Genomic DNA, 24,682 nt, shown 5'->3' with positions numbered 1-24,682 from the left:
CTTTTGTCGCCCCTGTCTGTTGTGAGGAGGGCCCTCGCTCCTTGAATTGCACAGCGTGAGTCCATGTTTAGTAGCCTACACACGGTACTTCTGGCTAACAAGTCCATGGCCATTCTGCGAGTAGAGTGCCAGAAATCCATTATTGTTGAGAGCAACCATGCCAGGCCAGTGCGAGCCCGCCTCGCCAGTCACCGTAGCGCCGCCCCAGCTCTTGCCGCCGTCGGTGCTCGTGACAACCTTCATCTGTCCACCATCGAGCTGGGGGGTATTCGTGTTCTCGTTGGTCATGAAGTCGACGACAAGAGTGTCACCGACGTTGATCACGGAGGGCGCGCCAGCCTCGCGGCGGTTCGCGGCCGTGTAGATGCGCTGGCGGTTCCCCTGCTGCCAGGTGAGGCCGTCGTCGTCGGAGTACACGGCGTCGACGGTAAAGTAGCCTGCCTCTGTGTTTTCGAAAACGCAACTACAACGCGCAAACATTAGTAAAAATTTCCACTCGCCATTGATAACACGCACATGAGTCTGCCATTGTCGTTGACTTCGGCAACGCCCGTCATGCCATCGCGGGTTCCATCTCGATCAACACCAGACACAGGGCGGGGTCCAGACCAAGTCTTTCCACCATCACGAGAGATTCGCATCAGATTATCCTGATCGCCGCCACTGTTTTCCGAGGAGTAGTAGGCCTGTAGAGAGCCGTCCCTTGCGTTCCTCAGAAACGGTTCCCAAAGGCCGTTTACGCCGTTCTTGGCCCGCTCGTCAATCTGCGAGAGATACTTCCAGCTGACACCGCCATCGTCCGAGTAGCATACAGTAAGTCGAAAGTATGTAGGCTTTTTGTTGCCGTCGAGATCGTGATTTCGGAACGCAAAGACAATGCGGCCGCCAGGAAGCTGTAGAGGGAACGCGTTGTCCAGGTCGTGCGAGACAGAGGGCTGACTGTCAACTGCTCCAATCACTTTCCACGAGGTACCCTCATCAGTGGATTTGGTGACGCGCAGCACCTTGTTGGAGCCGTCACCAGCTGCGTAGCCGCCCAGCAGACTGCCGTCGTGCAGACGTGTGACTCGCATGTAGACGCCGGCAGGATCTACAACAACTTGCGGCCCATCGTGGGAGACGGCCGCGGCGCGAGGCACCATGTCTGTGGGACTGGCGGAAACATGGCTTTGCAGAGTTGCGATTGCCAACAAGGCTGTCGAAAACAGATTGGATAGCATAGTGGCGTTGTATCAGTGGTTTTTGCAGCATCAGCGACTTTTGATACTCGTCGGGACATGTTTATAAGTCGACTGATCGTCTGGGCCCTGCATTCGCTCGTCACACTGGCCATGAGGGGCTGTTCGGGGTTCGGCCGGCCATACCACCTCGCGATGATGCAACGTCATGCCGGCAGTCAACATGTGCATGCGTTGCCAAAAATATCTTGCCTTGCCAAGTGTTCCTATTGGTTTGGTTGCGACCGTAAGCTTACCAGTAGTGCATCTCCATGCCATCCCCAGTTTTGGGGATCTCGTGAATCGGGGCTGGCTGAAATGGGACGGGAGAGGTGGGCAGATGGCAGACTAGTATGCTGCTCCTGCAAACCGGCCCTTCTCGGGCTCGTAATGTGTTGCGTGCAAATGGCACTGGTGAGGACAAAGGCTCAAGTGGCTTCAGCATGCGGTGGATAATTAATGCAACCTAGTCCGTTCACTCCGAAGCTACGAGCGCTTGTGGGATTCTGCGTTCGTGTTTACTCACCGATGCTGAGTTTGCTGTCGACGTCGTTCATTTTTGCTTAGTCGCTTTATTATATCTTTTCAATCAGCAGAAACCCATAAAATGTGGGCTTTTGTCGCTAGCTTGTCACAAGTACACTCTTTGTATAATGTTGCGAAGACTGATGTTGTCGCTTTCGCGCGGTGCTATTGAATTTTATGTTGCGGCGGGGGGGGGGGGGGGGGTGGTTCTCTAGCCATAGACACCGCACCACAGTATACTCCAATATCCGAATAAACGGCTCTGACTGACCACAGTTTAATTATTTACCCAGCAAAATAGCAGTGCGAGCTCGTCCGAGAGGTTCAGCGCTTGATTGCCGATACAACCCGACTCCAGGGTAATGGATCATTGACGTACATGGTAAGGACGAGCTGAATGACAGGCGGCATGGGAATCCGGGACTGTCTTACATTCCTAACCAGCACGTCAAGTGGGATACAACAGGAGCTCAGATGAATATACAAATTCTCACCATTCTTCACTCGTGTATGGATAGAGTGTTGGCTCGGTGGTAGTGGATGGTGTAGCTAGCTGGTGGATGTGGATTTGACACTTCTGAGGGGCATGCACAAACTTTGCACAAAACCATGACTATGACTCAGATGTGTAAAACATACAGCAGGCTAGTAGAGCCAGCCAATTACGCAGCGAGGATTTGGCGGTCCCTGCCCGTCTGGGAGACAAGGCAAACTTTGTGCGGGCGCTACGAGTATCCGCAATAATGCAACCGGGATAACGGGCCTTGCGGGCGCACCGAGGGGCACTTAAAGACGCCCGTCCTGCTCGTCCAATTGATACCCTTTCTCCTTTCCTCCATCACCACCAACCTCTCACCCTCTACACTTTTTTTTTTTAGCAGCAGCTTGGCCTCGCGCACGAGGCCAACCATAACCTGAGACAATGGGATCAGCATTCAGCGCAAGCGCATGCTGTTCCCGCCAGCTCATCCTCCTTTGAAGGGCATGTCGGGAATCTTTCTCGGTCTGCCTGGGGGAACGAAGCTGGAGGAGGAGGAGCCCTCGAACCATTATTCTTTCCGGAACAATTTGCCAATCTCGAAGATCCCTCGTGGTGGTCGCCGCCGGACATCAACCATGATGCCCTGTTTGACACCAGCCCCGAGCTGGCCGACCTCGACTGGACCCTGGACGAGGAGCTGCAGCAGGCCATAACCACAGCCGCCGCCACGGCCGCCCTCACGTCCAATGTCGTGCCCGACCTGCCCGTGCTCGCGCCCGCGCCCATGATCCCCCCGGCCGACTGGTCTGGCTTTGGCGTGTTCGACAGCAACCCGCCGACGGTGAGCAGCACCGGGAGCAGTGGCGGCTTCAGCGCGCACCCGACGCCCGCGACGTCGACGAATGCTGCTGCCGCCGGCGCCGCCCACCCAGGCACCGGCGGGCGACGAAAGCACGTCGACCCGGAGGTGGCGCTCAAGAGGCAGCGCAACAAGGTCGCCGCGCAAAAGTACAGGCAAAAGAAGCTCGACCGCATCTCGGAGCTCGAGGTCGAGGTCACCGATATCAAGCGCGAGCGAGACGAGCTGCGTATCCAGCTGGCCAAGCAAGAAGCCGAGACGGCCGCTTTGAGAGAGATGTTGAAATTGGCAAACCCTGGAATGTTGGTGGAAAGTTAGCTTCTTCTTTTTCTATTTCGTTTTCTCATTGGAGGATTGTTCGGCGGGATGTGTATTTTAAGTTGATGTTGTTTTATAAGAGTTCACTCATTCAATTACATTTCTCTTTCTTATGCCCCTTGATTGCTCAGACGATGTCGGTTCAAACAATTCCTCACAGCTGTGCAGAATGAATAGCTTTCTGAAGGTGTAGATTTTGTCCATCATGGTGATCAACGGACAGTGGTAGGACAAGACGAGTATTTGCTCACCTTGCAAACTTGATGAGACTTGACGCCCAGTGGTGGCTTGATTTATTTATTCATGATACTTCTATTTCCCAACGCCCATCTATTATATAAACTTTATCATCCCAGAGGTCTATCTGCAGTTATTGCGGCTGCGACATCTACTGTCGAGTGTGATTCATCCACGGCACTTCAACTCAGCATGGGTAGCCTACAAGTAACACGAGTTGCATACGGAAAACGGAGGTTGCATCACTACAGCAGCTGAGTAGGCCATGATTCATTTCTAGACTACTCTTAGCACTAGCCTCGGTGTTTTCGCCTGCAACATGGCCCGAAAACGCTAGAGACTAAACGGGATGATGGAGGATGAATCATTCTGAACAGGCCAATCACCATGCAACCGCTGGGGCTGAGGACCCCTGCGAATGTCATTCTTGCCCCGCTATACAGAATCTCATTCATGCAGCGTTGCGGGGAACTCATGATGCTAGATGGACGCCGTGCATAACTCTGCATTAAACCAGCAATTTCTTAGAGCAGTGACTTGTGTTCCGCCGCCGCGCAGCATCTTCAACAGTTGACACGCCATCCCAGAAGACGTGCCCACGAGCTTTTGGATGGGAAGCCAAGTAATTAAATTCGTGTTAAACATTCATTCAAGAATAGCGTAAAAGTAAAGGGCGGCTCGTTCTCAAAAACAGGAATAAAATACTAATTAGATACGCAGCCACCAGGACCTTGATATACCCAACACCCCCGGTCTCATAATTTCATACAAAAAATCATCCAGAAAAAGGCGCCAATACAAAACTTCTTTACTCGTCCATTTCCTCGTCAGAAGTCGTGGCATGGGATGGCGTACTTGTGTTGTGCTTGGCAATGACCGTGCTGTCGCTGTCCTCGTCCTCTTCCTTGATGACGGGCTCTTCCGAGACGGCCTTTTCAGAAAATTGCTGCTCTGGCACGGCCGAGATGCTGCGGCTGCTGCGCTGCGGTTGCTGCTCGTCCAGTGCATTGACAATCTTGCCCAAGCTCACGTGAACCTTGTAGAGAGCATTCTTGCTTGGCGCGTCCGTCACGACGCCCTCTTCCACGGCGATGCAGACCTCCTCGTATGTCTCTCGAAGCTTGTCGGAAGAGGAGCCGGACGAAATGTACAGCTTGCTCAGCAGTCCGGCAACGAGCTTCTTCTCTTCCTCTGTCAAATTGGTCAGTGCTGGCCGAGCATGCGAGGGAGGCAACTTACTGGTGACATTGCTGTGTAGCCTGTCCATAATGTCGAGGGCCAACTCAAGATGGACATCGCCGTTGATGCCCTTCTTTTCCGACTCGAGTAGGCTGGTGGGGCTGTAGACCTTGCGAGGGTCTGTCCAGTCGACAAGACAGGCGCCGATGGCCGGCATGCTGACCATGTCCTCCTCAATGTCGGCTTCATCATCGTCCTCTAGGCCTTCGCGGACGTTGAGTAGGGTGTGGAGAGCGGGGAGAGCAATGCTGCGCATCAGCTCTTGGTTGGTGGCTCTGGAGTAGCAAAAGACGGGTAAAAAGTAGTTAAGAGCCTGGCGCACCGTCTGGTTTCCAGCCGAAGTTGGGTCAAAATAAGCAACGACGAGCGATTTGAGGAGCTCCTGGCATGCCTCTTCGTCGCTCACCACGCGGCCAAGCAGAAGCTTGGAGACTGCCATGACGGCGGCGGCTTGCACTTCTGGTGCTCTGGAGCCGCTCTTCACAGCCTTGACGTACACCTTGAGGAGTGCCGGCGTGGAAGCAAACAGGTGCGCTCCGTGGACATTGAGAGTGTCGGTCAGAATGTGCAGTGAAGTGACTTGAAGCGCCGAGTGTCCTTTGCTAAAGAAGTGAATAAACAGGCTCAGGTTCTCCTCTGCTAGGGAGCGGTCCTGGAGCGCACAGAGACCCAGGCAGACCAGGCCACGTTCGCGGACAGGTGCTTCGTGGCTGCGCACCGCCGGAACAACCAAGTTGTTAAGCATGGAGACCAGGTCGGCATTGTCCTTGAGATTGCCCGAAATGTGGCTAAGCATGCATTGAACAATGTGCAAACACTTCATGTTGATGACAATCTCCTTAACTGCCTTGGCACGGGCATCTTCCTCGCTCAGCTCCTTGCCACGCTTGCCACCAGATGACATGCTCATGCCGCTGACTTCAGACCGCGCAGAGTGGAAACTGTCGTCGACATCGTCGGCGGGAAGATCGTCCAAGATTGTGTCGTGAACGTCGGCAACCGATTCGAGGACGATGCTGCAAAACTCACGCTCGCCGGCGGCATCGGGGGAGCAAATGTAGTGCAGAGTCTCGATGGTGAGCTTGGTCACCTCGTCGGGAAGCTCGGGAATCGACAAGGCTTGGCGGAGCAAGGTGAACATCTTACGTCGACCTACTTCATCAGAGTAGTCAAGAGACAGCGCAATGTGAAGTAGTTGTTCAGCAATAAACTCTTGCTCCACGGTCGCGGCTTCATCTTCCTCCTCACCAGCGTCTTCTGCTCTGCGCAGTGTTTCTATCAGGGCATTCAGATAACGCTCAAGGAAGTAGGCGACCTTGGTGACTTCGGGAAGTTTCTCTTCGACCAGCGATTCGTACTTTCCGTTGCCCTCTTTTCGGCAAAAGTCATTGAAGCTGCGAGCGAGAAAGGCAGATTCGGCAGTGAGGGTCTCCCAGAATGCGTCGTCAAAGCTGATGGCTTCACGGTAGTCGGGCCGGCCTTCCCAGAAACCAGACATTGCCTCAAGTGCGACGCCATTTTCAACGCCCGAGTTGATAACATCGACTCGCTCAAGGAGCTCGAGCAGGCCATCGAAGCTAGGGGTGGGGTTCTCTTGCTGGGCAGTTCCTGCGCAGTCCTCAATCCATCGATCTCTGAAAAGCCTTCCAGCAGCTTTGCGCACATTCTCGTCTCTATCCCGGAGACCCCAACGCAGAAGCTTTTCTCGCATAGAGAGAGACAGGTGGCGAAAATCACCGAGGGCAGGAAGCAAGCGCGAGTAGACTGCCCTACGCGTCGCCGCATCTTGATCCCTGGCACGCTCAAGCAGGTATGGGAGAGTATTCGGGAGAATCGGAAGGTTGACCAGCAGTGAACGGCGAACGTCGGCACTGGGGTCATTTTGCAGCACCTGAAGAAGCTTCTCCAGCAAGCCAGACTCCTGGTCGGCATCGCTGTCTTCCGAGTTGGTGAGGCCGTCGGACTGGTTACCGACGAGGCGGCCAAGCCCGAGGACTGCCTGAACGCGGACCATGGCCTCTTTGTCGCGAATTCTCTTCAAAAGCGCGTGGCGGAGGGACTGGAACAGGTTGTCATCAAGCGCATCGAGAGAGTTGATAATCTGCGAGAGCAGCTGTGTCGACCGGTAGCGGACAAACTTGTCCTTTGCAATCATGAGAGGGACGACGGCTTCCATCAAGTCGGATATCAATCGTGTGCTTGGTGTTTCCGGCATATGGCTGGCGTCGTCGGCCATGTCGCCCAGAAGCTCGTTATCTTTATCATTCGAGTGTCGCAGGTAGAAGCCAATAAAGCGGATAGACTTTTCGCCCACACTCTCAGTCTTCTTTACTGGCATGACTTTCAAGACACAGCGGATGAACTCGGTGTTGAAGGCCTTTTCGTCAAAGTCATTGTCAGTCGTCTTTTGGTCCGGCGTCTCGTAGCAGCAAGCTTCATGAATCTTTCGGAGGGTGACGGCCAGCTTTCGGTGTGTTGCAGTGTTGCGTTGCGCGTCCCGGAAGATTGGGCCAACCTTCAGTCTCAAATCATTATCCGGGGTGTCGACAAACTCGGCGGCGGGGGCAGGTGAGGCACGGGAGACGGAGGGGACTCTCCCGCCCAATGCCGAATTCGAGCGTTTGCGGCCACCCGCAGAAGAAGGCCGGGTGGAGCGTGCTGTCGACGCTCTTGATGGCATTTCGAATATCTACAAGGCGTCCGTGTCGGTACAGTAGTGATGATGACAATGCAAAAGCACCCACCTGGACTTGTTTGGATCGCGGCGCGTTGTCACCGGACGCAAGTCAACAGTGTTCCACTTTAGGAATAGCGCAACTTGTTTAATTGGTCTGCACGTGCGATAAGATATGCCACTTTGGGGAGTCGGTGGGTCCTGGGACTTTTTTTTTGGTCGACCATCAATTGGCGCCATCAATTCGAGAGCAGAGTCTTCGTTGCGTTATAACGACTGACAAAATGAGTGCCGAGGATAGCAAAAAGAGGCTGCGGCCTGAAATCGAGGAGGCCCTGGCAGCAATGCCAGACTCCGAGACTGTTGCTGCTCCCGCGCCAAAGAAAGCCCGTACAGAAGAGCGCAGATCTCTTTTCGTTCGATCGCTTCCCCCAAACGTGACAAACGAAAGCCTTGCCGAATTCTTTTCTGAATATTTCCCCGTCAAGCACGCAACCGTTGTTGTTGATCAGCAGACAAAGGAATCTCGTGGATTCGGTTTCGTGACTTTGGCGGACGCCGACGACGCCAAGCAGGCCCAGACCGTTTTCGACAAGAAGCATTGGGACGGCAGAAGCATTCGAGTCGAAGTGGCCGAGCCCAGACAAAGAAAAGAAGCCGCCGAGGGTGCCGAACCTCGTCAGAAGCCCGGCAAGCCCGAATTCGAGCCGACGCCAAAGTTGATTGTCCGTAACTTGCCCTGGACCATCCGCAACTCGGAGCAGCTTGGCCATCTTTTCCGAAGCTACGGCAAGGTCAAGTTTGCGGATCTGCCCAAGAACAAAGGAAAGCTCAAGGGTTTCGGTTTTGTTACCCTCCGAGGAAAGAAGAATGCCGAAAACGCACTCGAAGGCATCAACGGCAAAGAAATCGACGGCAGAACTCTGGCTGTTGACTGGGCCGTCGACAAGACCACATGGGATCAGCAGCAAGCCGACGACGCGACCAGCTCTGAAGGAGAATCTGAAGCTGAAGACGACCAAGATGACGATGACGAAGAAGACGACGAGGATAAAGACGACCAAGACGAAGACGAGGATGAAGATCCCGCTCAAGACCAAGAAGAGGGTCAGCTCAATGCCGACCTGGAAAACTTCATGAAGAACCATATGCAAAACATTGTGGATGAAGATGACGAGGAAGAGGATGAAGAAGAAACAAAGAGAAAAGAGGAACGCAACAACTCATCTGACAATTCTACGACAATCTTTGTCCGCAACCTCCCATTCACCACCAACGACGAGCAGCTCAAGACCTTCTTCAGCAGCTTTGGCAATGTTCGATATGCTCGTGTCGTAATGGACAAAGCTACGGACCGCCCCGCTGGAACTGGATTTGTTTGCTTCTTCGATGGAGAGGAGGCCAAGACATGTATCAAGGAGGCCCCACGCGGACAGGAGCCGGCTGCCTCGGGCAAGAAATCCATTCTCCATGACGACAACCTTGACCCTACCGGAAGATACACCCTCGACGGTCGTCTTCTCAGCGTAGCCCAGGCCGTGAACCGTGCCGAGGCCAGCAACTTGGCAGAGAGCTCGTTGGCCAAGCGAAGAGAAAAGGACAAGAGACGACTCTATCTTCTTGCCGAAGGCGGCATCGGCACCAACTCGCCCATCTACAACCTGCTGAGTCTGCCCGAGATCCGAATGCGACAGGCCAGCGCGGCGCAAAGAAAGAAGCTCGTGCAGGGCAACCCTACCCTGCACATCAGTCTCACACGTATCGCCCTACGAAACATTCCCAAGGACATTGGCTCTAAAGAACTCAAAGAGCTGGCACGTAAAGCTGTCGTGGGATTTGCGCAGGATGTCAAGCAGGGCATTCGCGAGCCACTGTCCAAGGAAGAGAATGCCAGAGATGGCAAGGACGCCAAGGAAAAGGAGCAGCAGCGAAGAGCGAAAGGCAAGGGTATCGTGCGCCAAGCCAAGATTGTTTTCGAGAGCACCCAGGGCACCAAGATTAATGAAGACACTGGCGCTGGCAAGAGTCGTGGCTATGGCTTCATCGAATACGTGTCTCACCATTGGGCTCTGATGGGTCTGCGATTCCTGAATGGCCACCAGATGGACGATGTGGAGGAGGGCAAGAAGAAGCGTTTAGTCGCAGAGTTTGCGATTGAGAATGCACAAGTCGTGCAGCGCAGAAGAATGAACGAAGAAAAGTCTCGGCAAGTAAGAGAGGACATTGCCAATGGCAAGCCGCGCTTCCACAAGGATGAGGGTGAGCGCGACAGCAGTTCCCGTGGCGGGAGAGGTGGCCGTGGTGGCAGAGGCGATCGTGGCGGCCGAGGCGATCGTGGCGGCCGAGGCGACCGTGGAGGCCGAGGCGGACGAGGAGCCTTTGGCGGCAGGGGTGGAAGAGGTGGTTTTGACAGCAGAGATCGTGGCGAGAGCAGAGGTCGCGACGGTGATGGTGGTCGTGGTGGTTTCCGTGGCCGTGGTGACCGCGGCCGTGGTGGTTCTCGTGGTCGTGGTGATCGCGGCCGTAGTGGTGACCGTGGTGACAGAGATCGTGGTGACCGAGGCCGTGGTGGTGATGGAGGACGTGGTGGCCGCGGCCGTGGCGACAGAGGCCGTGGTGGTGATCGCGGCCGCGGTGATCGAGGTCGCAGAGACAGGAAGCCCCTGATGGACAAGTTCAAGGGCGATGGAGGCGCCGGTGGAAGAGACGGCATGCAACAAAGGCTCACCGAGCGCAAGCATCAGGTGCGCCAGAAAAAGGCCGACTCTAGAGGCAACTAAAAGTAACAGGCGTATAAATTTTGTTTTCGTCATGTATCATCGGACACTGCATTTGCATTGGCGCTGCGCTTCATGTCATATAAAAGTGAAATAGGTGCTAGATATAATGTTTTACAATGCTCAAAGATGGATAAGCTACATGCCCCTGCGTGTATGACCCTACCAGAACCAGCCGGTCTTTTTCTTGTCGCTCGTGTTACCGTCGCTATTTTCAATGGCATCCGAAGGTTTCTTCTCTGCCGGTGCAATGGTTATGAAAGTTGAAGAGTCAATTTCCTTGCCATTCTCGTCGTAGGTCTTGCGCTTGATGGTTGTGTGTTTGTACCCAAAAACGTCCACCCACTCGGACCTGGTCTCTTTTTCGTTCTTGCTGGCCGTCTTCTCCGTCACATCGTGAGACTGCTTCTCTTTGAACTTGTCTTCCATTTGACGCTCAAACTCGTCCATACGCCGCGGCGCATCTTCGTTCATGGTCCTTTTAAACGCATCCCATGCGCCTTGGCCATTGGCATAGGCCGACTTGATTGCAGAGTAGAGCTCGTCAAAATCATCCGGTTCGCCGTTTTTGTTCTTTGACTCAAGGGACCTAGATGAAGAGGTCTCGCCGGAGCCGCCAAACTGCTCACGAAGCTCTCTAAACACCTGGCCAACTTGCGCAGCCGCTTCTCGATTCTTAGGATCTTCTCGGATGCTGCGCCATAGAGCGTCTGCGCCCTCCTCCAGCCCTCTCTGAAGCTCGTCCCAGCCTGCTTGCGACGCACGAAGAATGGATGATCCGCGGGGCGTGCCGATGAGGCCTTGGGACTGCAGACGGCTGATCCAGAGCCAGGTGGGCTCGCCGTGGGGGTACATTTGACGCAGCATGCGGCTCTGCTGGTAGCGCGATCCAATGTCGGACAGCGGACGACCCTGGGATACGGCAAGCAAATCCTCAAAGGCATCGTGGAATGTAAAGACGCTCGCGTCCAGATGTGGCGGGAGGTCGCTGGGCACGGGCTGACGGAGATGGGTGAGCGCCGCAGGGCTGTAAGAGGACAGGGCGACCTCGCCGACGCTGAGCGCAAGGTCTTCGGGGGTACTGGCGGAGCGTGAGTCGGACATGTTGTAGACTAGGCACGGGTTATATGGTGAGACGAGGCGATGGAGATGGAGATGGAATGGTGGCCTTGAAGCGGTTACGTCGGTGTACTTGAAAGCTGAAGCTGGTGGGGCCGAGTAGGTGAGTTAAAGAGATGTCACCGGTAGAATACCAGACGATATTAGAAGTATACCAGTGGGATACCAATACCAGTGGGATACCAGCGTCGGTTTCAAGTCCAAGTTGGAAATATGGCAAGCGGTTGACCAGAGCCTTGTTTCGGACAATGCGAAAGGACGCGACAGCAACGACGTAACCACATCTACACTTGATGCAGGTGACAGTTCCTCTCAACTCAAAATTAGCGCTCTTACGGCACCTATCCAGGCTAAGGTAGGTACCTAAACTCCCCGAAAGTGGTGAAACGCTACGTCGAGACGGAAGCTCTACCCGCAAGTATCCACTAGCAGCCTCCCGCCCGCACGCCACACAATATTGTTAGTAGTGCGTCTCGGGCGGGACGGCAAGGTAAATTGGCTGCCAAGCATGACGTCCAGCTAATTTAGCGACGTCGTTTTCCATCTTGCGTCCGCCGACATGCCTAGTTTCCGCACACATTTCTAGCATCTACGCACGCCGGCGTTGATTCTCTTGCATTACTCAGTTTACTCGGCCCGGATGACGCCTCGCTGTGCTCTCCGCAGGTGAAGGCCCGAGGCATACAGGCAATCCCATCGTCGCGCGGCACGCCGGCCAAGCCGCGTCGACACACCATGGCGTTTGAAGCGCTCACCATGTCCACGGTCACGGCGACGATGACGGCGACTACCACTTTTCTATCGAGCACGTCCAGCGCGAGTGCTACACCTACTTCTACAACGATACCGGGCGGCGACAACGGCGAAAACCCCGGCAATGGCCACGACACGCTGCGCCAGTGGTCGTCCCTTATTGGCATCGTCACCGCCATTGTCGGCAACATTCTCATTGCCCTGGCGCTCAACGTCCAACGATACGCACACACAAGACTCAACAGGGAGCGTGCCCGCGTCAAGCAACGGGCTCGCGCCATCCTAAAACGCGCCCAGAGCAACCCGGCCGGCTCGTACGGTGCCATCGACTCGAGCAACGGGCATGCCAACAGCAATGGGACGAGCAACGGGACGAGAAACGGCGATGCAGACGGATATCTGAACAGCGAGAATGATCCCCTGGCAGCGTCGTTCCAGTCCGACGCCACCACCGTGCCGGACGACCCAGCCGATGCGGACAAGGTCTCGTCCAACTACCTCAAGTCGCCGTATTGGTGGGCCGGGCAGATCCTCATCACACTGGGCGAGATGGGCAACTTTTTGGCCTACGGCTTCGCGCCGGCGTCCATTGTCTCGCCGCTCGGCGTCGTTGCGCTGGTGTCCAACTGCATCATTGCGCCGGCCATGTTTCACGAAAAGTTCCGCCAGCGCGACTTTTGGGGCGTCGTCATTGCAGTCGGCGGTGTTGTCACGGTCGTGCTGAGCGCCAAGACGGAAGAAACCAAGCTGAACCCCCATGATATCCTAGACGCCATCACTACCACCGAGTTTGAGATTTATCTCGGAGTGACAATATCCCTGATCGCTATTCTAATGTACGCAAGCGGCAGATACGGCCGAAGCACGAGTCTGATTGATTTGGGCTTGGTCGGCCTCTTTGGTAAGTCGACTGTCTCTGGAGCGTAGCAAACTTGCTAACAAACTAGGTGGCTATACTGCGCTTGCGACAAAAGGTGTATCATCCATGCTATCATCAACTCTCTGGCGAGCATTTACTGCTCCCCTAACCTATGTTTTACTCTTCATACTCCTCGGCACTGCCGTGATGCAAATCCGTTACGTGAACAAGGCTTTGCAGCGCTTCGATTCTACGCAGGTCATACCCATACAGTTCGTCATGTTCACGCTCTGCGTCATCATTGGCAGCGCGGTCCTCTATCGCGATTTCGAGAAGACGACGCCCGAGCGAGCAGCCAAGTTTGTGGGCGGATGTCTGCTTACCTTTTTTGGCGTGTTCCTGATAACAAGCGGACGTCAGCGCAAAGATGAGGACGAAGACTTGCTTGACGATGCAGAGGGTGTCGACGAGACGATTGGCCTGATTGACCAAGAAGGAAACCCAGCTGCCGCACCAGAAGATGATTCAAGACAGGATGTACCGTCCCGTCGCTCCAGCAAGGTGTCGCGTGTGAGTTTCGCGGAGCCGTTCAAAGGCTCCTACCAGGACGCACCAGAGGATTCCGCGCCAGTTCGTCCCAAGATGGCCGCCATCACTCCCCCGGAAACGCCTGGTGAGAGCATCGAGCCCTCGCCACGTGCTGTGCGAACCCTGTCTGCAAACTCGATTGCATCAGCCCCCATGCCATGCGTCGCAGACGTGCCCCCGACGCCAGTGGTGCGTGAACCCCTGGCAACACCACGCGGTGCAGAGCGGCCTGTGACGCCACGGGCCAACACAACGACCCCAAAGTCGACGATTCGTGACCGAGACCGCACGTTTTACTCGCCGTCGCCACTATACTCGACCGTCACAACCGTGGTGAAGGACGCCCTGCGCGAAAACACAAACAATCAGTCCTCGCTGCGACGCATACGCTCCAGCATCCGCGCCAGCTTGTTCATCGACTCGGACGAGGAAGAGGGGGGACACGAGCACGACACGCAGCAGACGTTGGCTGTTCCGCCGTCGGAGAATGACCTGCTCAGAGTCCTGACTGCCTCTGAGCAGGGGACTGAGCCAGTGATGCCGCCGGGCCGCCTGCGTGCTAGGAGCCTCAGCGAGACGGTCGGCAGCTTCTTTCGATCCAAGAAAAAGGCCAAGAACGACGTTGAGAGTGGACTGGGCGACAATGTTGAACCCAGCGTATAATCGAAGCAAGTCATCCGGGCTATTTTTTCTCGTTGATTGACGCGCAACGTTTACATCTTCTTCCAGCATCCTACTTTGGCTTGCAACTTTACCGCATAATCATTGAGTTGTTTCTGTTTGTTTGGCGACGGCGTTACAAGGCGGATCACACTCAGCCTGGAAATAATAACCAACTTAGACCGGTCTTTTCTGTCTTTTCTGTTTCATATAAAAAGGGCTCTTACACTGTCGCTATTACGTTGTACAATTCTTGCATATCCGCCGACCTGGCACTGTCCGTATCGGCGATTGGCCTAGCTAGACCCATTCACCTCTTTTCTCATTGCAGTCTTCTCGTGTTTCTTTTTCGACAAAAATATGGACGTCTTATTGTTTCATATTTGCAATCTCTGTAAAGACTTTTCTTTTATTGTACGATTCTTACATGTCTGCTGACGCTGGCGCTCTGTTCTTCGATAGCTGGTCTACCGATATACGTTTATTTGTTTTTTCTTCATCGGGTCTCGCCGTGTCTTCTTTTGTTGATAATTGTAGGGATGCTCAGATATGCCAGGTCCCATCAGAAATTCACCGAGTCAGGCAATTCTGCCCTGACACAGCCTGACCAATAGTGCCAAGGCCATTACACGGCGGTTTGACGGTCTCTAGGCAAGACACGACCGCGACGCAACTCTCCATGGCAATTGTCTTGCCCGGCGAGGTCAAAGACCACAGAACAATGCTGGGTTGTCAGAGGTGTCAAAGCGTGCGGAATCAAGTGCCGTCGAATCCTTACCCATGACGATTCTCGCACATCCCGCATGAGCCAAGACCAGAATCGCGCTGCTGCCCACTCCCGGGGGCCTGCCGAGGCATGATTGGCAAGCTTGAAACAAGGGCATATTTTAACCGCGACGCATAAACGGGCGCGTGTTGCTGCTTCGGTTGGCAACTTGATCTGAGGGCTTACGTACATGTGCGCAATGCAGCAGAATCGCATGCTTTTCGGTTTGGGTTGTTTGTTCTGTCCAGCCATCGCATGATGTGCCCACCCGACGTGATGGAATCTTTCGCACACGCCCTCCATGAAGCACCCACGCTCTTTTATTGAGGGGGATAGAATAACGCCACAAGAAGCGGGGGAAGTCGCCGACTCGACTACCACCACTCGACTACTCGACATTCGACAGTCCAACGGAACGGGCAGCTTCTCCCGAACGGGCCTGCGACCAGCCGTCTGCAACTTTCAGTCGGCGCCCAACTACCCGGGAGCCTGAATTCTTTTGTCCCTGGCATCCTTGATCCCTTGCGCTCTTCTCTTCTCGGACAAAGCAGGGTGCGCCATCATATCCCAACGAGGCCCAATCAACGGGCTGTGGAACCAACCTCTTTTGTGTCTCCTTCTGCATTGGGGCTGCGCGCATAACATTGCAGGAAAAAAACAAGTCTGATATAGCACGTACATGAGTGCGCGGCGATGGACCTTTTGCAGCCTCTGCTCCCACTCTATGACTGTAGGAAGCGGGTATTATGGCCCTCATACGACAGCTACTGCAGGGCGACCACAGCGTCGGGACGCAGGAGCAGGGAGCGGCCCCATCGCCATGCACCAAGGGCCATAATACGACTCTAGATTCCGCAGGGCGGGCATTCTGGCGATATTGATGCATTTTTTCTTCTTCAAGGCTGTGGGAATATTGAGGCGTGAGGTTGTGCTGCCGCAAGCCTCAATCGACTCAAGCGGAAGGTACGAACACGTAAAATTGGCTGTTGGGCTGCGAGACACACGACACGCTCTCTCGCGTAACCCTTCCTCCCATCTAGACCGGACCCAAGTTGGACAATCCATCCTTCAATCACTTATCCAATGCTTGTGTCATTGTAGCCACGCCACCGACGCCAAAGGTGTGCTTGCTCCCCCGAGATTGAGGGGTTTCTTGCCTTGCAACCTGCACACCACCACAGCTTCACAAGCAGCCAGCTTCGACTCGACGAGTAAAAGCCCTGTTCCTGACCCCTGCCGGCATCCACAACAGCTCTCTGAACCCTTGCTAGGGCCACTTGCAAAGGTTCCCCCCTGCCGCCATTTTTGCAGCGCCGCCCAGCGAGCTATTCCTGTCTGGGTGCTCCGCCCCTGTGTCTTGCAGCAGTGGCGCGCCGTCCGTCGTCCGCGAGAGACAAAACACAGCCGTTTTCTTCGGGACCCCTGGCCCGGACGGTGGCTTTGGTGCAGAGAAGGAAACAGACAGCCAGCAGGCCCACCGGTCTTGGAAGGTTCCATGAGCAAGGTCTGGCTCAAGTCTCAAGAACAGCATGTGCGACGGGGGCATTAACAGTCGGCTCCGCTCAGCGGCCGGCCCCCGATGCAGAAGGATAGGCCAACTTATCAGTACTGAGTACCAGTATGTAGCTATTAGTACGACAAGGCTCATCAGTCATGTCATTGCCAGTCATTTATTGCCAGTCATTCATTGCCAGCCCTTGCCAGCCATCATCGCCAGCCATGAATAACAAGAGAATGAGCCTATATGTTGTAATAGCGCTGCATTGACGGATGACTGCTGGGAATTCAGCGTCGCACGCAAGCTAGGCCTTGTCGCACTGCACTCGTATGCTCGTGTTAACCTGGTCGCCGAGGCTGACGAGCTGCGTGGCTTGCTGAGCAGCAGGATGAAGACAGTCTACGTTTGGGCAAAAGGTCCTGGTGGCGCTGCCGTCTGTAGAGAAAAAGCTGGTTATCGAGTCCACCGATCGCGTCTGCTGCGGGTATAGTGTAAAGACCATTGAAATGCAACCTTGCAGCCGCTGCAAGGGCGACATGCAGAGAGTTTTGCCCTTTTGCTGGGTGGCTTCTTGTGCGTGGCTTCACTGTTCTTCATGCATCTCAACCAAGCCATGAAGAAATTCATGCATCCTCGTCCCGTTGTCGGCGAGGCGTCATCACAGGCAACATTAAACTCAGAGGCCGAGGCTGCCTTTACGAGCTCGTAACAACAGACTCTTTAGGGTTGGATTCATGTACCCCTCATTCTGTGGCTGCTGCGACCCTCCATCGGCCAAGCCTCTTGCATCTTGTCGGGGAAAATGCAAGTTACCACGTAACCAACCATGCATTGAAGCTCCATGTTCCCCAGGAGGAGATGCGGGAGGCGTCCTCTCAGACAGCACAGCATGCGCCATTTTGGGCGGTCAGTTCTCCAACGGAAGTTGACCAGGCTGTCAAGACGTCGAATACAGCGAGTGCTTGGAAGAGAAGGCTGTGATGCTGATCTGTGCAAGGCCGAGGGCGGTCACTTGTCCAACGGAAGTTGACCAGGCTGTCAAGACGTCGAACACAGCGAGTGCTTGAAAGAGAAGGTTGTGATGCTGATCTGTGCAAGGCCGAAGGGGGTCGGCGATTTCCCGTCGACCAAAATTAGTGAGACCATGTTGACCATGCCGACCATCAGCCAGCCGCAAGCGCATGCTTTCGGGGAAGCTTGGAGCTAATGCCGGTGATCATGGCCCTGCCCCAGCAGATGGCGAGGTTGACTCTTCATTTTTGCATCATCTGTTGCCGTTTCAGAATAGCCCTTGGGCCTCGTTGTAGTCCAAGCCTCGCCCCCAGACGCACTAGGGGAGGTTTTCGGCGAGACATGGCGAGACAGGCTAGGCAAGCATATAAACTTTAAAATAGAAGCCGTCCCCCGAACAAATGTTTTTAACCGAGCTCGCTGGAACAATCTGCTGCACTTCTAAATAAAACCTTTGTCTGTGCAGGCCTGGCCCGTGTGGGAGAATGCGCAACTAACTGCCCACCTGCCTTGCCCGTTGCGTGTTTCAGAATTTGGGGTCAACCGGGGTACGAGGGTCCAGAAAAGACAGATGTAATGCGGGCCGCCAATACAGGTTCAGGCTGTCTACCAAAAGAGACGCGAAGAAGCTGCCGTGGCCAGAAGCGGCGACGACAATCAGTGCCCAATTCATGTGTAGCGCAGCGGGAAGAATGTTCTCCGGGTGGTTCTAGATTAGGCGACTTGCATGCCACTTACAACGTAGAAGGATTGTTGATGGCGATCTTGCAACCAACGTAGGGAGCCGAGTAAATTTACTAGTACTCAAGGTCAAATCGTCAATGTGTTGTGCCTTGTGAGTGCATAGCATTACGCAACTGATTTACAAACGATGATAATGCCGCATTGATGAGGAAGATCCAACAGCGCATGGCAAACGGATTTCCAGCCAATGCTGATCGCTGGATCCAACAGACAAGTTCTCGTCCGGTGTCATGAACAATGCGCTGGGGAGCAACCGATTCCGCGCGCGGCGCTAGCAAGGAGCATCTGCCCATCTTCCGTGCCCGGGCTGTGTCAGGTCTTGTGCCCTCGTCCTTTGTGCCTAACGCATGGACTGAAGAGCAAACCTAAAAAAAACAAGAGTCCATCCGTGGAAACCAGATGGGGGCCGTTGATGCGATGGCATAAAGCATAAACATCATGGCAAAAGCCACGAGATCCGTTCGCATGTCGCTCCGCAAAGAGCTGAGCAATCGTGGAGGCGCACAGCCGTGCAGCATCGTCCGTTTGTGTTTCATGACGAGATGGGGGATTTGTTGACTTTTGAAATTGGAATCGGCAGTGGCAGTCGAGCCGGAAATTGCCGTCTACGTCTTTGATGTGGTGATTCTCGCGTGAGACGGTAAGCTGCCGTATTGCACACCGACTCGGAGGATTGTCTCGACGGTGCATCTACGGTAAAGACGAGCGGGCTGGGCCGCGGAAAATAAACTAGACAAGTATTGAAGACGGGTTTCACGAGCAGACGGCAAGATTCATTCTTGACAAGATCCATGTTGGTGGGAGCAGCTTGGACCAGGACTGCCTGCCGACGACGTGGCCCAATTCCGCATATGACTGGCAACACATCATCATCCATGGGCGCCAGACTCAACAGCACGTTGATCTTGTGTAGAACTTGGTTAAAGCACATGGGATGATGAAGAGAATGATGATGAACATGGCGACATGCCGCGCATTAGCTTACACGCTACTGGTGCGTGGGCGAGCCTTTCTGCCCTCCTGCCTCCCAGCTCCCCACACAAGACATTCGAATCCAGTACATATGATGAACCATGCAAGCCATTTAGCTGTAGCTTTCCACGGTCAGCACTTGCAAGGGCCTTCGAGGCTTGAAAGGACGCCGCGCTGGCCACCGGTTGCACGTTGTTGTCTGCTCGCGCGAGGCTAAGCTTTATCTCTTGCTTACTGCCCGTCGTTTTTTTTGGCCCCCCAATTCAGGGCTCACTCGTCAGGCTGTGAGGCTTCAGTGCAACGTGAACCCGCTGCGAGGTACCGATACTACGGGACGTTGGTGAGGGCAACGGCAGCCGGCCGGATGTCGTGTCGTGTCGTGTCGTGTCGTGTCGGGCGGCAAATGGTCAACGCAAGCGGGAGCTGTCGGTTTCTGGCTGTCGATGAGGACGACCCCCTTATGACGATGCGTTACGCATTCTCAGGTTCTGTGAAACTAATACAGAGAGGCACATGAAAATGCCTCCTGTGGTGCACATGTGTGCAGTGCAAGGCTGCGGGCGGCGACGGAAAAAAAATTACACACAGGTCCGCTTCTGCCCAGCGACGTCTCCTCCAGCGCCATTCTCCTGCAACAGACAGCAAACAGATGCAAACCGCCCATTTATGAAAGAGAATTCGACGCCTAAACTTACCATGACAACATGACAAATTGTGCTAAACTTGACAGCATTCATAAGAAAAGTATATTTCGGTCTCTCCGTTGTTATCCACTTTCCCCGTCCCGGGTGCCTCTCGATGACTGCTGTGCCGTCCCTCGCGGCCGCGCTCCCCTGAGCTACCAGTACCATCCAGTCGGGGATCGCCACAGCGAGCAGCGAGGGCTCTCTGCTCTGCCGTTTCACAAAGCTGCCTCAAAACGAAGCTGTCCGCGAGTGGGCTGGCGGACCCCCTAGTCCCGACCAGGCGTAAGCTGGTGGGTAGTTATGGAAAAGAGGTCTGCTCCGTGCAGCACACGAGCCGGCTAGCGCGAAGCCCTGAGAGGCACTGCACTCTTCAACTCTACTGACTGCCTGTAGATGACAATCATGGGCTCGCCTCCCGTCCTCGAAGCACCATGGTGTGACCTCGCTCGGCAATTGTCATGCCAGGGGGGACATCAAGATCCAACGGATACGGCCAGGGGAGGACAGCCAGGGCATCTATCGGGACACAATGGCCCGCACAAGGTCGGGTATTGTCCGACTTGATCAAATCCACACCGGAACATATGTATGCCTCTATTGTCCTGTAGACTGCCACTGTCCTGCAGCGCGGTGCTACCAACACTCGGCTGCTTGCTGCTGTGTTTTCGAACGCAACAGCTACCAGTACGGAGCGCTCAGTACATGAATGCTCCGCCACCACGCGACAGCAGCCAATTGCAAAGCCTCAGTTCCTGGCTAGCCCAGGGGCGAGCTCTCTGTGGGCTGCCATTCTTGTCTCTCACCCCCATCGCTAGTACAAGCCCCCATGACGCAGCGGCTTTCATCTCCACCAAGACCAAAGTTCTCTGGTGCCTAGCTTGCTAGCCAACCTACTGAGTAGTTCCTCTGCAAGGCAAGGCTTGTTGTGCTGCAAAGGTATGCTGCCGGTCCGGCCAGAAGACGCCCCTGGTTCGATGAAAAACACTGCGTGGGAGGTGGAACATCTGCGTGTCTCACTTGCGATGCTGGTATTCATGACGGCAAGAATTGAATTCGTGGGTGTTGTCACCGCTTGAAGAAGAACAAAGAAAGCACAACTATTTACGGGTACAGCGCGCTTTTCCCACCGCAGCTAAAAAAAGCACCCTGTTGCGAATTTTCCAACTGCGAACTTCTAGCGTCCTCAGATCGAGTCGTTGCGCTGCAGGCGAGCGTGTCAACCAACCTGTGCGCTAAGACATCAACGACTCAAGATTCTGCACAACAACGGCCTCATTGTCGAGCGGACACGGCGCGCAGCAGGCTGGAAGCTGCAGCCTGCAGCTCACCCGAGTTCAACCGTCCTCCAATCGCTGTTGATAACATTTCCAGGATGTTGGATACTCTACTTTACTCCCCGAACCCCTCCCATCCTCACACACCCCTCCCCATCAAGCCGGCGGCGCACCTGGTTTGCTTCATGGGTTTCCTCTCAGCCTGCAAATTGCGCCAATCTTGCTCCCCCCGGGTTTTAGTCTACTTGCAAAATTATATCATCTCGCGTCCTTCCCAACAAAGGCCCGACAGATCTTCGCACACTTTCCCTTTCCTCCTTGCTCGTTTCAATCAACCATCTTGATGTTCTCCACGTGAGATTTTACAGCAACCCTCGAGGTGACCTTACGAATAGCTCCGTCTTGACCAGACCCGCACCAACGGACCTTGCAAGCTACTTACTAGGGCCAAGGATTATCTTCTCCATCCTCCACTGAGTGACAATGTGGGCCAATGGCTCCCCGTCGTACTTCTCCGGGCTCTACAGTGTGCCAACCGTGCCTCTGCTCAGGGACAGGCCCGCGAAAAATGTTGATAAAACTTGTGCTTCCCGGCGCGACCAGACCCCCGACTCTACAGGTAACTACTTGGCCTCGACCGATCTCTACCTGCCAGCTGTCGAGGGTCCTCCATCTCCTGAAAGCCTTCGTCGATTGAACACAGAGATGAGGTTAGCTACCAACCTGCGTCGTGGTCAGGGCCACAAAGTCGGCTCGTCTTCGTCATCTATAACCTCCTTTACCGGGGATCTCGACCACGCATTGGACAACATTGACCTGGTACGCCGCTCATCCTTTACTTCGGTTGAGAGCAACAACATATCCAAAGACGCTTCGGAAGCATTTCAGCAGTTTTCGAAATCTCTTTTCCACCGTCGTGGCAGGTCCAAGCAGGAGAGCACCTCGTCTGGCAGCTCTCTATATTCGGCAGATGTCCCCGTCGATGCCAACGCATCAAAGGACTCGGTTCTCCCGAAGCTCTTTACGAGAAGAAAGCCTTCTCGTGAGGAGCCTGCAGCTGTTCAGAAACGCTTTCAAATTTCTGGCCCCTTCAACTTTCAGCATGTCACTCACACCAATCGTGACGCGGCGGACGAGGTCATGCCTGAAGACGACCAAGCAGACGCCTACCAAGTAAAGGGCAGATCCAGAGCCGCAACAGGCGCTTCTGACCACACCTACACCAACGTGTTGGCGGAAACTGTTGCCGAACACGAGGACTTTTCTGATTTCCCACCCCCGAGACATGGACTCATCGCCCGTCACACTGGCAGCTTTCAGACTATGCGCCGCTTCATAAAATCCGGCAAGATATCAGAGCTTTCCGTGCCAATCGCACCAACATCTGCTCCAACCAACCGACTCCCACCGCAACGGCCACCAAGATCCCCCTTGGAAGCCAACTCGCCCGAACCTACATCTCCTCCCCGCCCCCCTCGAGTGTCTAGCCGTCAGTCGGCCTATCCCGCCCCGATTGACACGACAGCCAGCTATTTCTCTGAGCGTCCCATCACCAGCGGAGGCTTCCAACGACCGCAGCCATTTAGCCCATCGAGCCCTGTCGAGCAACTGCCTACGCCAACCCGGTCGGCATTCACACCACCTGCTGACCTCTCAACATTCTCCCAGGAGGGACTCCTTGGCCGCCCTCGAACTGCTACCCCCGAGCCAGCTTGGCCTCTAGCCAGTCCTACGATTGCCAACTTTGAAGCGCCGCTCCCGGATCTCGTCGAAGATGATGGCCATACAAGCTGGTCCTCGCGTGCCCGTACAAGTCAGAACAGCACCAATGCGTCGCTTCGCGGAAGCAAATCGGTTCCCATGCTGAGGAAGCTCGCCGAAGAGGGGGCGGACAAGGAGATGGAGGCGAGCGCATGGTCGGCACAGATGAAGACGGAGCTGGAAGAGTCTCTCTGCCACAGTCCCACGCTTGGCCGCGCCAGCTGGGAAGACGACATTGACTATTGTTACGAGCACGAGGCCGAGGCCGACTGCGACTACCAATGGGAGCGTCCCTCGATGGACGTTGCTCACGGCGGCATGATGTACACTGCGCCGCAGAGCTACTCTGCCCTGGACGAGGCGCTGATGAAGCCGGCTGTGAAACGGTCTCCTGGTATGCTCTCCGCGTCTGGTTTTGATGTGCCGGAGCTAAGTCCCGCAAGTCAAACTTCGGCTGTACTAGGTCACGAAGCCATCACACCCCTCACGCACCACGCGGCTGCCGATTCGCCATTCAGGCACACCGAGCTCTCCGTCCCGGTCAAGCCACACAACTCGCACGAATACCAGTTCTCACCCTCGCTCCTCATCCCGCAAGAATATCAGCGCGACTCGCTGACGGCGGACAACGGCATCTCGCACGGTCTGGAGTCGCTGCAGCGCTCTAGCACCGCCACCACCGGGAGCAACTACACCTCCAGCACCGATTCAGTCGGCGAGCGCCACACGTCGACCAACTCGAGCTGGACGGCCCTGACGCAGCACACGGCGAGCACATTGTCCCTCAACAAGCTTGCCATGTCGTGGGTAGACGAGGCTGAGCCCGTGCCTTGTCTGACTGCCCCGGCCAAGGCCGACGATGCCACGGACGAGGAGACGACGCCGCCTGCATCGGAGGACGTCGTGCCCGAGCTGATCATGGCCATTCCCCCGTCGGGCAGAAGGGCCATGCACAAGAGCCACGCGAGCGAGTCCATTCTCCGCAACAGCGCTGCTCCCATGGATGCGCAGCAGCTGCCCAAGTCGCGCCGGCCGCGCGCTCGCACCTCGAGTCTGAGCCAGCCGCCGCCCGTGGGACAGTACGCCCTGTTCCCTCGCAGCAACATCAAAACCCATGGCGACAAAATTTGATCTTTGTCGTCTGTTACATATTACATATATCTGCATTTACATATGCCCCCACGGGCTGACTGCAACAAAAGCATCACGATTTTTCACAGCACTGCTGTTCACTCGCTGCGGAAGCCTACACTTTCCCATTCTCTTTTTTTTCATGTCGGCGTTTTTAGCATTTTTTTGTTTACTAGATGGGGAACGGGTCAAAAAGCAGTTAGACATTTGCGGCATCTCTGTATTGATTACAGAATAGCCCGCCTTTTTTTTTTTCTGCGTTGGGCATCATCACGGTCGTTACAGAGGCGTACACACTCATCATGAATTTTTTTTCTTTTATATATAGGACTGGAAAGGAGGAACAGCACGGAAGGCACCGGGATATGGTATATATTGAATTGCGCAGACATTTTTCTTGGGAGTTTTGTGTATACTGATGCTTGCGGTACAAACAAAATGATACTTGAATTACTATACCTGGAACCGCCACTGCGGCATGTGGGCTGCCATGTAGACTTTACACTGCCATCACATATCAAGGGAATACGTAA

At 54.9% G+C, this 24,682-nt stretch overlaps 8 protein-coding genes across 9 annotated transcripts; 4 read left to right on the top strand and 4 right to left on the bottom strand.

Annotated features, from left to right (window-relative positions):
• Positions 1–75: 75 nt before the first annotated feature.
• LMH87_008235 (uncharacterized protein) lies at positions 76–1,220 on the bottom strand (the record flags this gene model as incomplete). Its single annotated transcript, XM_056196037.1, has 2 exons — positions 76–463; positions 517–1,220. The coding sequence occupies 2 exons, from the start codon at positions 1,218–1,220 to the stop codon at positions 76–78; spliced, it is 1,092 nt and encodes a 363-aa protein (XP_056057329.1).
• A 901-nt stretch (positions 1,221–2,121) lies between these two features.
• Positions 2,122–4,372, top strand: LMH87_008234 (uncharacterized protein; the record flags this gene model as incomplete). The annotated part of the gene is made up of 4 exons (XM_056196026.1): positions 2,122–2,124; positions 2,624–3,384; positions 4,297–4,303; positions 4,358–4,372. 4 exons carry the CDS (start codon positions 2,122–2,124, stop codon positions 4,370–4,372), a joined length of 786 nt encoding a protein of 261 aa, XP_056057328.1.
• A 73-nt stretch (positions 4,373–4,445) lies between these two features.
• LMH87_008233 (uncharacterized protein) lies at positions 4,446–7,556 on the bottom strand (the record flags this gene model as incomplete). The annotated part of the gene is made up of 2 exons (XM_056196015.1): positions 4,446–4,828; positions 4,877–7,556. The coding sequence occupies 2 exons, from the start codon at positions 7,554–7,556 to the stop codon at positions 4,446–4,448; spliced, it is 3,063 nt and encodes a 1,020-aa protein (XP_056057327.1).
• Positions 7,557–7,834: 278 nt separating this feature from the next.
• On the top strand, positions 7,835–10,330 carry LMH87_008232 (uncharacterized protein; the record flags this gene model as incomplete). 2 transcript variants are annotated; one of them, XM_056196003.1, is made up of 2 exons in its annotated part: positions 7,835–8,960; positions 9,049–9,080. In XM_056196003.1, the coding sequence occupies 2 exons, from the start codon at positions 7,835–7,837 to the stop codon at positions 9,078–9,080; spliced, it is 1,158 nt and encodes a 385-aa protein (XP_056057326.1). The 2 variants fall into 2 exon arrangements, with proteins under 2 accessions (XP_056057326.1, XP_056057325.1); XM_056196004.1 differs by having other exon boundaries at positions 7,835–10,330.
• Positions 10,331–10,489: 159 nt separating this feature from the next.
• On the bottom strand, positions 10,490–11,431 carry LMH87_008231 (uncharacterized protein; the record flags this gene model as incomplete). The annotated part of the gene is made up of 1 exon (XM_056195991.1): positions 10,490–11,431. One exon carries the CDS (start codon positions 11,429–11,431, stop codon positions 10,490–10,492), a length of 942 nt encoding a protein of 313 aa, XP_056057324.1.
• Positions 11,432–12,181: 750 nt separating this feature from the next.
• LMH87_008230 (uncharacterized protein) lies at positions 12,182–14,309 on the top strand (the record flags this gene model as incomplete). The annotated part of the gene is made up of 2 exons (XM_056195980.1): positions 12,182–13,100; positions 13,147–14,309. The coding sequence occupies 2 exons, from the start codon at positions 12,182–12,184 to the stop codon at positions 14,307–14,309; spliced, it is 2,082 nt and encodes a 693-aa protein (XP_056057323.1).
• A 567-nt stretch (positions 14,310–14,876) lies between these two features.
• Positions 14,877–15,164, bottom strand: LMH87_008229 (uncharacterized protein; the record flags this gene model as incomplete). Its single annotated transcript, XM_056195968.1, has 2 exons — positions 14,877–15,030; positions 15,085–15,164. The coding sequence occupies 2 exons, from the start codon at positions 15,162–15,164 to the stop codon at positions 14,877–14,879; spliced, it is 234 nt and encodes a 77-aa protein (XP_056057322.1).
• A 6,576-nt stretch (positions 15,165–21,740) lies between these two features.
• On the top strand, positions 21,741–24,149 carry LMH87_008228 (uncharacterized protein; the record flags this gene model as incomplete). Its single annotated transcript, XM_056195957.1, has 3 exons — positions 21,741–23,412; positions 23,462–23,474; positions 23,537–24,149. 3 exons carry the CDS (start codon positions 21,741–21,743, stop codon positions 24,147–24,149), a joined length of 2,298 nt encoding a protein of 765 aa, XP_056057321.1.
• Positions 24,150–24,682: the final 533 nt, after the last annotated feature.

The sequence above is a fragment of the Akanthomyces muscarius genome (assembly GCF_028009165.1).
Source record: "Akanthomyces muscarius strain Ve6 chromosome Unknown contig_16, whole genome shotgun sequence".
Classification (NCBI taxonomy): Eukaryota; Fungi; Ascomycota; class Sordariomycetes; order Hypocreales; family Cordycipitaceae; genus Akanthomyces; species Akanthomyces muscarius.
Note: the sequence above shows the minus strand (reverse complement) of the source record. Positions and strands in the feature narration are given on the sequence as shown.